This window comes from Calliphora vicina, chromosome 5 (assembly GCF_958450345.1).
Source record: "Calliphora vicina chromosome 5, idCalVici1.1, whole genome shotgun sequence".
Classification (NCBI taxonomy): domain Eukaryota; kingdom Metazoa; phylum Arthropoda; class Insecta; order Diptera; family Calliphoridae; genus Calliphora; species Calliphora vicina.
The window spans coordinates 45,549,090-45,564,852 of NC_088784.1; the positions used below are offsets into that span (position 1 = coordinate 45,549,090).

Below are 15,763 nucleotides of genomic sequence, written 5' to 3' on the forward strand. Positions count from 1 at the left end.
GTTTTCTTGTTAGGGAAACAAGAGTAAGAGTTTTCCAATTTACTTGGAACTGCTAATAACGTTAAAACTGTAGGCGAGTGGTCTGACGAGAGGTCCAGCGAAGGGATCACTGAAATAAATTCTCTTTTTATATTCTTGATTACAGCGAAGTCAATTAGATCGGGAATCTTATTGAGGTCTGTAGGCCAATAAGTAGGTTGGCCACTAGATATGGCATCTAGTCTGTTAGACGATATTGCTTCTAACAGTTGCCTCCCTCTAGGAGTAATAAGGCGAGAGCCCCAAAATGTATAAAATATTTGACTTTAACAGCATGCCACGCACACTATTGACAATATTTTATCTAATTTTTTGGCTACCTTAGTTTCAATGGCCCATAATCATAGTCAAAAATAAAGTACATTTTAAAAGAATTAAACTCGACTTTACTTAAGAGTGGACTTAGGTCTATCATAGACAAGTTAAAGTATACTTCTGACGCTGAAGTCGACTCAAAATATAAAACTAGCTGAAGTTGTTTTTAACTCGTTTAACAATAGCATCAGCTGTTCTTCGCCGAGTAAAAAAGTTCGTCACAAAGTAAAAAATGTTTAAGTTACAAGATATTGGTAGAGATTTTGCAATTTTTGAACAGTTATCAATAAAATTAGTACCAAAATATTCTAATTATGATATTCATCTTATATATTTCATTTTTCCACAACAAACAACTTTCTTTCTTTAGATGTCCCGGTTACTTTTATTGTTTACGTTTTTTGGATTTTTTTTTTTAATTTTGTATGTCAGCTGTTCAGCGTTGCCACTTGTCTGTATTTCTTTGTATATTGTATGAAAACATTTTCTACATTTGAGGTGACACCCAGTTAAAGTCGGTCCAATTTAAAACATACTTTAATTTTGACTATGGTTGCAAATTAATAAAAAGCAGGTTTTTATTTTAAAGTTGTTTTAAAAAGAACCGACTTTAGTGTTTGACTATGATTATGGGGAATGTGTTTACTATTGAATGGCATTAAAATTTTTTAAATCGGAGTTAACAAAAAGTTGGACTTTTGGCCGATGAAATTCAGATACCTTCGTCCATACAATCTTGGAGCACTCTAATGTACATACATATGTATATAAAATTTCAAATAATTATTTAGCAAATATCTTTTAACTGTCAATTCAATCAATCAATTATTATTTTCTTTAAAATGTTGTTTAAAACATGATACAATAATTGCAGAAGGTAGAATCACTAGGGAGAGTTTTCAATATTTAGCCCTATAACGTCAAACTTTGATTTTGATTGTTTTCATATTTTTTATATTTTCTTTTGTTTGACGTAACAGGAATTGTATAATTGAGAATTTATTTTCTACTGGGTGTACCTTATGTTGTTGTATCATGGTTTAAAATAAAAGAAATTTTTAAGCGCATTATTTCAATTGAAATAACAAGTTTTCATTAATATTCTTCATTCAGTAATGTTAACATTCATAATTTAATATCATCGGATACATATACTACGTTTATACGCACGGCTTATTCGCAAATAAAAATATTGCATTTAGAAAAATTTGCCGCATAAACAGTGAATTAATTTTTTATTTGCGAATAGCTAACTCACGAAAACAATTCCTGATTAACGACACTATTTGCAAATAAGATTTTAAGCATTGCCATATGTTTTAACGTTTTTAGTTTATTAAGACGTTTTTAAAATATTTCATTGTGTTTTTGCATTACTTGGATTGCAAAACAAATATGAATTTTAGATTCTATCATATTTGCATTTAAAAAAAATAAAAAATTTATCATATTTTGTTCAAAAACATTACTACCAAATTATTTAAGTTTACCATCCGGCATCACATAAAAACAAAAATTTTACAACTTATAAACAGTGAGATAGTTAAATGCAAATAATTTTTATTTGCGAATAGGCTGCGTATAAACGTAGTAATACATACATACATGTAAATAATTCTTGTAAAGATTTTAAAATCCTTGATACTGTCTGACAAAATCTGATTATTTAAAATTTTACATCGAAGACTTTGCGAAAACACATTGGATTTTCTAATCCAAGACTTTGGAGTTGGTATGTGGTACACTTTTGAGTATGTTATTGTCCACAAATATTGATGATATGCACAATATAAAAAATTTCCAAAAAAAAATCCATAAAAGTAGTAAAGTGCGTTTTAAAAGTAGGAATAGTTATACATACATGCAAAATATATGCAAATACGGATGTTGAACGTGTTTTCCCTTGTTTCAGACATACGTAAAAAGTTCGAAATCAGTTAAATTCTGAAATTTTGAATTCAATATGTATTTTAAGATTTATAATCGAATGCATTAATTTTTATAAGTCTTAATTGCACAGCTAGTCAAGTTAGGATGGTTACGTAAATAAGCTCAACACAATTGTTCAATTCACAACTGACGTTGTAAGCCGCATGAGTTATAAGTCGTCTGAATTTACAATAGTTGTACACCTATAACATTTTTACATTCAGTAGAACCTTGATAATCCGGATAATTGATTGCAGACCCTAAGACGGATTACGAATTATCCGGACTACCGAATATAAATTTAAAAACATTGTTCTTGTATTAAAAATGCTTTTAAAACAAATATACTTAAAAAGGACAAATCTAACAGATATGAAGTTTTGTGTGGCCTCTTTACTAAATGCATCTTGCAAAAACACTGAACTTCAGAAGAAAAAACTAGAAATGAAATAATAAAAAAATGGTTTGTAGGTACTTTTCTGTTTTAGAAAAAAAATTAGAAATTTGTTTTTGAAGCAAAAAAACTGCTTTTGGAGTAAAAATTAATAAAGACTAACACTGCAGTTTGTATGCTATCCGGATTGTAAAGTTATAAAGTTGTAATTAATCCGGATTATAGAGTACACAATGTAATGTGTATTAACGATGTCAGGATTATCAAGGTTTTACTGTACATATGTTTTTCGAATGTTGTATGAAATTTAAAGTGTTACCAAACGTTCATATTTATAAATAAACAAAAATTTTAGCCAGAGACCAAAAATAACTGTTATTCAATTTTTTGAGACTGAAAAAGTTTGGCATAAATCAATGAATAATTTTTACGTTTTCAAATTAGAGTTATTCGTAATAAATATTTTTTTTTGTTGCTCATAACTTTTATTTTCGATTTTTATTTTTTTACGTTGCCTAATAAGTGTTATTCATAATATATATTTATTTACGTTGCTCATAACTTTTTTTTTTCAATTTGTATGTTTTTAAGTTGCCTAATAAGAGTTATTCTAAAGAATATATTTTTTTCGTTGCTAATAACTCAAAAGAAGTTTCTTTCGCCACCTTGATTACATACATTGAATTTAACCTTTAAAGTCGCAAAAAATAAGCTTGGTATGAGATTGATGTTTTTTATTGTGTGTTTTTTAATTATGAAGAATTTTGTTTCACAATCAATGTTTTAGCAAACGCATTGTCCGCCAAGTTGCACCTTTTCTCAGTCAACAAACAAAATACGCAAAGCAGAAAATGCTCTTTCAACAGAAAGCCGTTTAGCCGGCAGTGCATAGACAATATGAACCAATTTATTTAAATATTGCAAAAGTGTCCTTTTTCTCTTCCTAATATTGCAACAAATCGGCTTCTACGTCCAGTCTCATAGGTTTAAAGCTCTCTATTTCAGCTATAGCTGCTAATAACTCTCGCGATGTATTGCCTTTGTCATCTTCTGAAGATAAATCCACGTAAAGTTCTCTAATTGATACTTCAGGTGAAGTTAAAAATAAAAGTTATGAATAACGAAAAAAAATATTTATTATAAATAACTCTTATTAGGCAACGTAAAAAAATATAAATCGAAAATAAAAGTTACGAGTAACGTAAAAAAATATTTATTATGAATAACACTTATTGAAAAGCAAAACTTATTTTCATTGAGAATAACTATTATTTAAAGAAACAAAAATTTATTTCTACAATATAACAGTTATGGCTAAATTTTTTTAGGTATTTCTTATAACAGTTATGTCTCTGATTTCAGCTCATTTTAGTTCAAAGTAACAACCAAACGGTATTTTATTTAATTTATGAAAAAGGATCATTTTTGTTTAAATATTTGTCAATTGTTTGTATTTTTCACACAATGCAGACATTAGTTTGCTATTGTTCGCTTGCATTATTAATTTTATATATTAACCCTTCGTTAGTCGCAATCATTTTAAATCGAGACTAGTCGCAATGTATCAAATTGATACCAATAAAAAAGGAGCGTTTGAAAATAATCTGTTCACTTTTAATTAACATTAAAACAATATTAAATTCAAAGTATTTAAAAGAGTAATAAAAATAAAATTGCAGTAAAAATATATTTCTATCCAAAAATAGTTAAAAGTTAAAAAATGTTTGCCTGTATCAACCAGATCAGTTGCGACTAACAGAGGGTTAATAGACTTTTTAATGTTTATTTTGATCTTCCTGTTTTGGCATTTTCAATGCTTGACAAGGTAAACTTACGACTTGGCGAAATTTGTGTTCACAACAATATTTGTATCAAACAACGTACAACATACAACTACGCTGTGAATTGAACAAATTATAAATAAAGAACTTTACAACTAAAAATATATTTTTCAATTTTTTCATAAAAAGGACTTCTTGTTAATTCTTATTACTTTTTGTATTGTACTTCTTCCAATAATATATAAATTAAATCTAATACTTAAATAAAATTATATTTTTTGGGAAACATTTTTTTACCGTAGGGATTTTCCAAAAAAATTACCTGACAATAAAAGTATTTTTGATACACTTGTAGCAAAAATAAAGTATAAGGTAGCAATGTGTTGAAACTAGAGATGAGCAATATTTCCATACCTATGATTTAATTACTGGTATCAACTGTTACGTAATGTAGCAAGTATGAGGTAAATTTAAAGCAATGATGTTCATTTCATTGTGCTTTCGCGCTGAGTAACAACACACATATTCTTATTCTCTTTAAAAGAGCGTAACAAATGTCTCATTTTTTCAGAAATTCATTAAGCATTGTTGTTGGTTGGTTTTTGGACGAAGCAAAGCAAACACACGCGTTTCAATTACAATTGAACACAAAACAACAAAGTCAGAAATAAATAAAAAAATTTAGAGAATTTCGGCCGTATAATGTGTATTCTTTTATTTCCTTAAAATTTAAATTACATTCATTTAATAAATCGGTTATATCTGGCAAAAATTCTAAATCTAAACATTCTTTATTTTGTTCTTATAAATTATGTTTGCTGGGTAGCTCTCTCACCAATACATCTTCATTTTTATTTTTGAACATCTCTGATTTAAAGAGTGGATTAGCCGATCGTAATTTAATGTATCCTTAACAGACTGAACATCTGATTGTTTTTGTTGTGTGTGATGTAGTTAGAACAATTATAGTTATAAAATGTAACGTAACTGTAACGTCTGAACCTGTTAAAAACATAATTTCATTACGTTTCTACGTGACATCTGCTAACAGGGTTGATTTTTTAAAGCAATTAAATTGAAAAATACTTATTTTTGGAAAAATAGAACATAATATTAGTTTCATATTTTATTATTTTATATACAATAAGCTATCAACCGCTAAAAAATATTTTTATGGAGAACAAATCCCCAATTGTTCGATACCAATAACACCATAATTCCTTTAGTTTTACATTTCCCAGAAATTGTTCATCTGGATGAATTTAATTAAATTGATAAGGAATTTAGGCTTATAAGGTAACTAAATGATGTTGATAAAAATGAAATTCTGCAGTTTTACAAACACGTCCAAAAAGAATAAATAATGTTTGCAGCTTAAAAAAAATATAATTCAACTATTGTGCAACGAATTTTTTTAATAATAAATCTAAACAAATTCAAAATAAGAAGCAGTTTAGTGACAGTTTAAATATTAAATTCAATGGCAACAATTTTCTACATTTTAATCAAAATTCATATGATCATAAACAATTAATGCAATCAAATGAAGTTTTAAATCTTATATAGACAGTCAGTCTACAATCCAAATGTATGAATAACATTATATACAGTTTGTCAAAAATATCTTTGCACAGTAAACAAATTTTTAAAATTTTATTTTCATTTAAGAATTCCAAGAATAAATTCATAACATTTTTGTTTTTTTTTTTCACACATTCCGTTATTGGACCTCTTACGACTATCTGACCCACCAACATATTTAAAATTGACAAACGCGTTGCAACACCAACAACAAAAATATATGTTTTTTCAATATGAATGGTGTCAAAAATATCTTTGCATACTGAATGAAGAAAACAAAAAACGAATTTTGTGCAAATAGGCCTTGTTATGAATGTTATCGCATTTGAAAGAGGTTGCATAGCGTTTAGTTAAAAAATATTTTTTTTAAGTTCTACAAGTGACTTATATTTAAATAAATTTCCTGCCATTAGCAGGAAATCGCATTTCGAAAAAGATTATACCTTTTTTTTTTAATTATTATAAAGGAAAATCTGAAAGTGTAAAATTATTATGGGCTGAAACACTCCGAAATGTGCTACTAAAACCCCTGCTCTAAATCAAAAATATTGAGAAACGATTAAGATTTTCTATAGAGCACATTTCACTCCCTCCAGAGTGCTGGGACGACTAAATTTTTTCTAATGAGACGAAAATAATGTTGTACTGTCATGACAGCTCTAGAAAACAAAAATTTAATTCCTACAGTTAATTTTGGAAAGCTTTCAGTTATGGTATGGGGTTGTATATCCTGTAAGGGAGTAGGGGTAATCAGGATTTTGGATAAAATATTGACGAAATAAGTTTATCTTGATGTTTTAAAAACCGATTTAACCGCTATAATTCTGAAATTCGGTTTTGTTGACCCGGTAAATTCAAACAAGTTTTAATACAAATATTACTAGACAATGATCCCAAACATTACTCTTATTTATTTTGTCCTGGTTACTATATAACTGTACAAAAGTTATTGATACCCCTGCCCGAAGTCCTGATATAAACCATATCGAAAATTTGTAGGTACATTTAAAGAAAAAAGTGGAAAAAATATCGCCAAAGAATCAAAACGAATAAATTAAAGAAGAGTGGGACAAAATACCCTTGGAATATGATATCCCTAAGCTATTTAACTCAATGGGCAGCCGTAATTGATGCTCAAGTTGGACACACAATATATTAGCAGCTAAAACCCTGGAAATGTATCACAAACTTAATATTTTATCGAATGTGCAAACATTTATTTGACAGTATAAAAATTGATTTTTTTTCCTTTTTTATTATAAATATGAATGGTTTTATTGAAATTGATTTTTTTTGTTATCTATTATATTAATAAACATATGTTTATAAAAAATGTGTTGAAAATAATAAAGAAGTTGATTATTTATATTAGTAATCAATGTTTTCTTTGAAATTTTGTTATTTTTTCTATATGTGCAAAGAATTTTTTGACAAACTGTATTAGCTAAGCTTTAAATATTAGGTCTGTTCATTTACTTTCCCAGTAAATACTTGCAACGAGAGAATAAAATCAAAATTTACAAAATTACTCTCTTAAAATCTCAAAAATAGTAAAAAGTAAATAAACGCTTTCCAGTAACAATTGTTTTATACACACAATTTTCATATTTTATTCCTTTTAAAATGTATAAATACTCACATTTTCTTCAATTTTATTGAAAATTCTTTTTTTTTATATTTTTTCACCACAAAAATAAAATTGAAAATAAATAAACAATAACACAAAACATATGAAATATAAGCTGCTAGCACTCTCTAAAATGTATACGCTCTTGAATTTTTCTCTACTTGCAAGTTTTTTGAGTTAAATAACAATTGTTACTAACTAGTAACAACTTTTAGTTATTGAACATAGCTATTATTATTATTACATTTCATAAATATCTTTTTCACTTTTGGATTTGTATCAAGAGTTTCTATATAAGTGTAGAATCTCATTAAAAACGATTCATAAACATTTTAAAAATTAAAATTTTCAAAAAAAATCAGCTACCATTTTTTGTTCCCAAATTTTTGAAAAAAGTCTTCTATAATTTTTTAATTCTTAAAAAAATTGTACATTTTTGAAAAGAGGACATAATTTCCTACACGTGCTATATAATATGTATATCTTTTCTTTTCCGCTAGTCTCATTAATGGCTTTGTTGTTAATTCAAAAAAACATACAAGAAAATCGGGAAAGAATTGGATCCGTTGCTATTAGCAAAAACACAGACCAAGGTAGGTAAAAAAATAAAATAACTTGAATAACTCGTAAACTATAAGATCTCGTCTAGTAAATTTCATATATATAAAATCTTTTAAATCGGATCGCAAACAAAAATTTGACATAATTTTTGATATACCCCACTTTGGGGCATTGTGGCTCGGCGAACCTTGGTGTTATAAGCCCAAATTCAAAACTTAAAATCGGTCTATTCGTTTAGTAGTTTCAGATTTATTTCCACTTTTTTTCTCAGTTCCCCCACTGTACGTTGTATAATATGCTATGAATTAACATTTATCTTTATGTGTTATCGACGTCTTAAGTTTTTTTTTATTTACGCTTTATTTATTTATTGAATCTGTCCTTTATAGGCCTAACAATAAGTATTTAAATCTTATAACTAAAATTAAAACTAGTTGCTCTCTAACAAGAGAGCCTTCTTAAGTGACTTTATAAGATACCTTGACCTTTCGAAAGAGATGTCTGAGCTGCTAGCGAAAATGAACTTTTTCCAAAAATTATGTAGTTTTTTGTAATGACATTGGTGGGCTTTTAACGAAAATGGGAATCTTAAGCAACAAAGCTGAACAGAGATTGTTTATGGACAATTTCATTTAGAAATATTCACATAATAAAAAAATTTCATTTGCACAAAAACCCAGTTGAAAACATGTTTGCATTGTTTTTGCAAGAAATCTTCAATGAAATTTTCAGCATTCAAAACTTTATACATTCTTGAAAAAAACTATCAATTTCTTTCACATTCAAATATAACGATTTCAACGGCTGATTTAAAAGTAGTATAATGCTTTCAAATAGCAGTGCCCAAATTGTAACATATCTGTGGGCATTATTAACATTGAATGAAAGCTTTCAGTTGACCATTGATCGTAAGTATGGCAACGCTGTTTGCTGCGACCGTATATTCGAATTTGAATATTCAGTTAAAGAACATTGTAGAGAGTACACCACAGATGGCGTATGTATAGAAAGCTCTAGAATATACGAGCTTTGACAGTTAAAGGGCAATCTAGAGTACAGATGGCAGTGTTATAAATAGTGGCAGAGGTTGCAGTAGTTAGTTAGTTTATCAGAGACGCTTTTCGAATAAACATCAACTGAGTGCCTTAAAGTGTGCTGTATTTTTCAAGTGAATTCGTGTACATTATAAAGTGTATCTGTATTTCTGCGAATTTATAAACGTGTATAAAAACATTGAGTGACTATTTAATTCTGTTGTTGTACATTTTTAAATAAATAAAGAGTTGCAACATTTTTTAAACTACTAAACGGATTTTATTTGCAATCAAAAGTATCCGGTTTATTTAATGGAAATAAACCAACGTTTCGAAAAGGTTAAAACGTAACACTATTCATGGATGAATGACCCTAGAATATTACTGAAAGTTTCCAAAATGTATGCGTTTGTCGGAATAGATTTAAATCGATCATAAGGAAAGTTCGAAGGAGAGAATGCTTAACTATTACTCTAACTGTAATCAGAGAAAGTTGTGGTGTAATTCAAGATATTGAATATTTAATGACTTTTATTGTGTTTTGAGTTTTTTTATTTTTGTTCAAAGGCGTTTGTTTTTGTAATCGAACGGTGTAGAGGTGTAGGCGGTTTAGATAAAATGACACTAGAAATTAGTTGCATGCAGTAAATCATCGTATAAATTAATATGATCGTCAGTAGCAACTTCAGAAGAGAAATTAAATTAAAAAAAATAATACAATCTGTATATCGACAGGACATATCTTTGTCCTATATCGATATCTTCTCCTTCAGTAATGTTAGTGATAATGAACCAGATAAAATCCCAGGCAATTAGGGCGGATGTAATTTATCTTAAAGACTATTTACACAGCTCATAAATTCGATTATAACCACCTGTGTAATTCCGTACATTTCCAGATTACATCGAGTTGGGGTTTTGACTTGTCTTTCACTTGTATTGTGTTGAGGTTTACTTGGACATTTCTGCGGTGAATATTTTGAGACTATTTACGGTCTAAGTGTTCGGGTACATGTTTCGGTATACCAAAACTAGTTTTGAGGTGGAAATTTGACCAATATATAAATATAAGGAAAATTGTATTCTTTTAAAAGACATAAAATATGGAAATTCTTCATAACTGTTACAAAAAAATCCATTTTGTGATACTCGTACAACGCATACGTTTATTATACCTAGACATTTCTCACTCGTTATGAGTCGTTCGTATTGTTTGACTATATCTAGATTATGGAATTCAATGAAAATATTTACCTTACAACGTGCAAACAATTATATTTTTCAATTAATTCCAAGCTAACTTTTTAAAAATTTTAAAGTGTTCCAAGTTGAGAAAGCGTAACTCAACTTAATATTTGAAAATCAATTTAAGTGAATATGTCAGTCTCTTAAAAAATTATTAAGATGATAGTTTTATGAAACAAATGGTCACAATGTCCTAATATTTTACAATGGTTTGAATTGTTATTGCCCTTCAAGCTAAAAATGTCCTAAAATAATACTACTCTGTATGCTTTGTTTATTGTGTTAAGAGTCGGTTAAGACGATCCGCCGAGTCGTGAAATATTAGGACACTATGACATGATAAGAGACCTTGTAAATTGACCAATAATGTTTGACGAAAAATGTTTATATTATTATAAATGCCACATAAATTTATTTTATCTGTCTATGGGTATTTCCATGGTAACATACGTGACGTTTCAATGAGATACACATTTTTTGTGTAGAACGTAAGTAGCTCAATATTTAGTAGAATAGAAGAAAAACAATAGAACAGCATGGACCTTAAACATTTATAAACAATAATATAAAGTGACGTGATGTGACAATATGTAGTAGATGCTGGAATTATCTATTTGATAAAATCGTAAGTTAGGAATTTTTTATTTTTTTTGAATTATTGAAATAAAAAATTGTGTAAATTAAATCCATTCCATTACACTATGCAACAAATGAAGACTTTTGGAAAAACACACGATCATGACAGTATAGGTTCGATTCTACTACCAAAGTAAAACCCTATACTCAGTTTGTCTATTTTGGTGACCAATATTTTTTATGGGCTCCCAAAAATTCTGAAAATCAGTGGGCCCTCAAAAAATGGTGTCATCAGTTTTAGGCCAACAGCTAATTTAGACTTGGTGATACCGCTTAACTTCATATTGCAATAATATTGGTAAGAGTTAAAATTTGTTCCCCAAAAATAGTTTTTTCGTGAACTTTTTTTAAAAAAATATAGGAAGAAAAAATTGGTTTTTAACTTTTTTTAGAATAATTTCTAAAATTTTTTAGGGACTCCTAATTTTTCACTAACATTATTTGGCAAAGTTGTAACTACGGTAAATCTGAATAACTCTTATGAATATATCAATGCAATCTGAACACATCTAGGTACTCTGAAAAGCTCACAAAGATCACTTTGTACTTTAAAAATTTTAGTTTTTTACTATTTTTTAACGCTAAAACAAAGATTTTTTGTTAAAAATGTATGTTCTAGTGTATACTTCTCTATTGTGCTGCAATAACGAAGAATGTGCAAATCATTAACGGTATGATCCGGGCCCATCACGTTACCCAATCTTGATCACGCTAGACCGGCTTGATGCAAGATATGAAAAAAAATTTTAAAGTGGCAAGGTTTGTAGAGTTTCTGAAGTTTAAATATAAGCTTTTTATATAAGTTTTTGATATCGGTAGAAACCTTATGACTTGAAGATTGACATTTTAGTGAAATGGATTAATTTAGTGTTTTTTTCGGACGTCATCTACCTTAAAAACTAGAGAGATTTCAAAATGGTGATTTTCCAAGAAATGGAGATATAAATGACAAAAATTGGTTAAAAAATGTTAAAGTTATTAAAAATTCCCCAGACCATTAACGTGTCTCAGGCCACTTGAACAAGAAATTTAGGGAAAAAATTAAAATATTTTGAGAAATATTAAAATAAAAGGTAATTTTTAATTAAAATATATCAGTTTTTACTTGTGTATGAGATTTTGTCTTCGTAGGATACCGCTAACCTGTTAGAAAGTTAGCCACCTAAAGTGGTTAGCCACGGTGGACTTTTAAGTATTTAAAAATTATAAATCGAATTAGAAAGCAAAGGATCTATAGAACTAATTTTTAATTCAATTTTAAAAATCAACTTAAATTTTATTTCTTAACCATTCCGTTTATTAATTAAGCTTAGTACTGCAAACGTATTGAATCTATTCATTTGAGAATTTATTCATTATGTAATTAATTTTTTATTGCATCATTCAAATTTTCATTAATACAAATCCATTACAAAATAGCTATTAAACTGTATTAAGCTAAGCACATAAAAATAGTTTTTTTTTGATTGAAATTCAGAGGTTTATTAAAAAAATAAATAATATACCGCACTCGTAAATTATAAACGTTGGTTATTATAACATTAAATTTAGATTTTAGTGACCATTGTTTTTTAAAAGTTTTTAATATTATTCGAAATAAGTCAATAATTGCGGAGCGTATTTTCTAACATTTAATTTCAGATGTTTTTTTTGAGGTGCTAATTTACGCTTTTGTAAATTTTTCTTAAATTTAAACTTAAATTTGTAATAAAATTTATAAATTGGTGGTAAATGTTGCTTATTTTGAAGATTTCAATAAACTATATTATTGAAATAAAAAATTATTTATAGAATAATGGTGGCCAACCTCTTCGTTTAGAATATAAATATAGGAAAATTGTTGGAATAATTGGACTTATAATTAAGTCGCAAACGCAGTTCTTTAAAATTTGTTCACAAATTAAATTAAGAATAAATACGAAACGAGGAACACGATTCTGAATTAAAAATACAATGAAATACCAAATATTAAATACAAATTATTCATTTGAATTCAAAATTATGAGCTTAAAATCGTACGTGGGAATAAACAAAACTGTATATTATGAGATTTATAAAGGTCTTTCTTTGTTTGGTTCTGAAAAAATAAAATATAATCACAGTAAAGAATCACACTCATAGTATTTAATTGAAAATCTTCCAGAAACGACATTCCACACGTTTAGAATTTATTTTTGTTGTAATAAACGTAATAAACGTCGGTTTTTAAGCATCCCCTAAAATTGTGTTTTAACATCTAATTTATTCAGAATTTAATACAGTACTTTATACATATGTACATATATTTGAATAATAGACTGTTGCAAAATGATATTTTTTTGTTTAAATTAAGGTAATGAGAATACTTACAGTCTTTCAACATCGGCCGATATTTTACGAGGCACCTGTGTAAGTCCTCGATGTGAGCAGTCGACAGTTAATCCATTGCAGGAACATACACGGGGACAACGAGATTCACTTATAGCACCTAAACTACCACCCGGAATATGTATTCCTACTGAAGCTCCTCCAAAAGGTTCTGCTGATATCGGTGACAGGATGCATGTTGTTACTACTACAAAACCGAGTAATATTCGTAGGAATTGCCATTTGGGATTCGGCGTTCCACCTTTACACCTCAATGGGGGTTGATAATGAGTCATAATTGGTCATTAATAATTTATATTTTTAACACACTAACAACAACTGAAATTTATTTTTGAACTTTTATTATGTAGTTAGTTATGTTATTTATTTTTACACTTATTTCGAAATTTTTCTGCTTTCAGTCATTACAAATCACCGTTGTTGCTATAATGAGGAGTTTTCCACTTAATTCGAAACTATTACCCACCCCTAGTAAAATAGTAAACACTATTCTTCAATTCAATTTAATCTCGACAACTCAGCTTTAAGTTGTTGAATATGTATGTAATTCTTTTATAGAATTAATAAAAATCATGCATTGTTTTTGTTACATACATAGTATGTACGTACAATATGTATGTATATCACAAGATTACTTTTTCCTAGCAATTATGTATGTCGGTGACGGGAATAATTGTTAGTTTTATACTTCAAATTTAATTTAACACACAAATTTTACTTTTAATTTATATCACAACCGATGGATATACGCACTTTGCGGACACTGATATTTCAAATTTATTGTATAGTGGTATGAACCTTATACTCTACTATATGTACAAGCCCTTGCCTGTGCTCTCACTTCAATTCTTCGACAATTAAGTTAAAGTAAAGTGTAAGAGGAGAGTCAGAGTAACGAAATGAGAGAGAGATGTAACGAGTGTAGGAGGAAAACAAAAGGCATTTAATAAAAAAAATGAGAGATTGTGAAGATCCGCTCGATGAATGTCTGGTGTTTACAAGTAGGTAGACGAGAATCGTTCGTTGCCTGGGAATGCCAAGTGTAGTAAATTTAATGGTGGTAGCACAAAAAGAAAACAAATGTTATCCGGAGTGTTTTTTAATTATTCTTTTAGATGTTTTTAAAAATGCCCTTAGGTACGCGTCGCTGAACATCTGAAATAAGCAGAAAAGTATGATTTTATTGATTATCGATGAGTATTGTAAGAAATATTTGTGTTTGTCTACAAAAAAAATACAAATACTTTTAATATCTACAGTGTTGAAATAATAATAGAAACAACCAAAAATTAAATATTTTCTTCAATTAAAACTTCAATAAATACACAAACTTAAGGAGATTCTATGTTTTTACTGTCAAATTAACATTTTGAAGTTAAATTAATATTTTTACAAATCAAAATCAATTTTTTTCAAAGCAAATATTATTTTATTCGAAACAAATTAAATTATTTTCAACACAAAATACTTTTTTTAATTTTAAATTATTTTTTTTTTGTTAATTATGAATTAAATTTTGTACAGTTCATATTTTTCTATCAAAAGCAGACAAAAATGATGTTATCATACATCGTAGAAAGTAATCGCTCCACTAGTTCTGGAGTATCGAATACACATCATGCAAGTGGTGAAAGATAAAAATGTCTGTCATATGGACATATGACATGGCAAACTTTTATAAAGAACAAACATAGATTATGGCTTCCAGAAAAACTGTTCCCTCAAAAATTAATTTTAGTTTAATATGAAAAAACTAGATTAATGGAGTCCACAGTATAAAGTGGGCACTTAAAACTGAGCTGAAACAATTCCATGTCATCATATGTGACATTTGTACGCCTATAGAGTGGAATAAATTTTCCAAAAATTAGAGTATCTGAAAAATAATTATATTCGAAACATTGTTGTACAAAATATAAAAAAGAGTACATGTAAAAATATGCGAAAATTTGCGAATCTAGAGGGGCGTTTTTTTTTCTTTTAGTTTCTTACACTAAACCAAAAATTTTTCCTCTACAATCCATTATTTTTAAATAAAAATAATTTTTAGATGGTATTATAATAAATACAATTTAATTACATACATACATGACATACCGTACGCACAGATTTGAAAGTAAATTGAAAGTATCAGTCTAATTAAAAAAATTGAATAGGACAAATTAGTAAAGGGAAAAAACTCCCGGGCAATTTTTTTCATAATTGGGCTGTATATACAATGCTCTTGCGATAATATGAACACCCCAATATATGA

At 28.0% G+C, this 15,763-nt stretch overlaps 1 protein-coding gene across 1 annotated transcript in view; it reads right to left on the reverse strand.

Annotated features, from left to right (window-relative positions):
• The window catches only part of sli (slit guidance ligand), a 152,293-nt gene that overhangs the window by 67,980 nt on the left and 68,550 nt on the right, over positions 1-15,763 (reverse strand). Inside the window, 2 exon segments of the mRNA XM_065511091.1 lie at positions 13,492-13,932; positions 14,145-14,664. Coding sequence (XP_065367163.1) covers positions 13,492-13,784 — 293 coding nt within the window. The 5' untranslated portion in view covers positions 13,785-13,932; positions 14,145-14,664.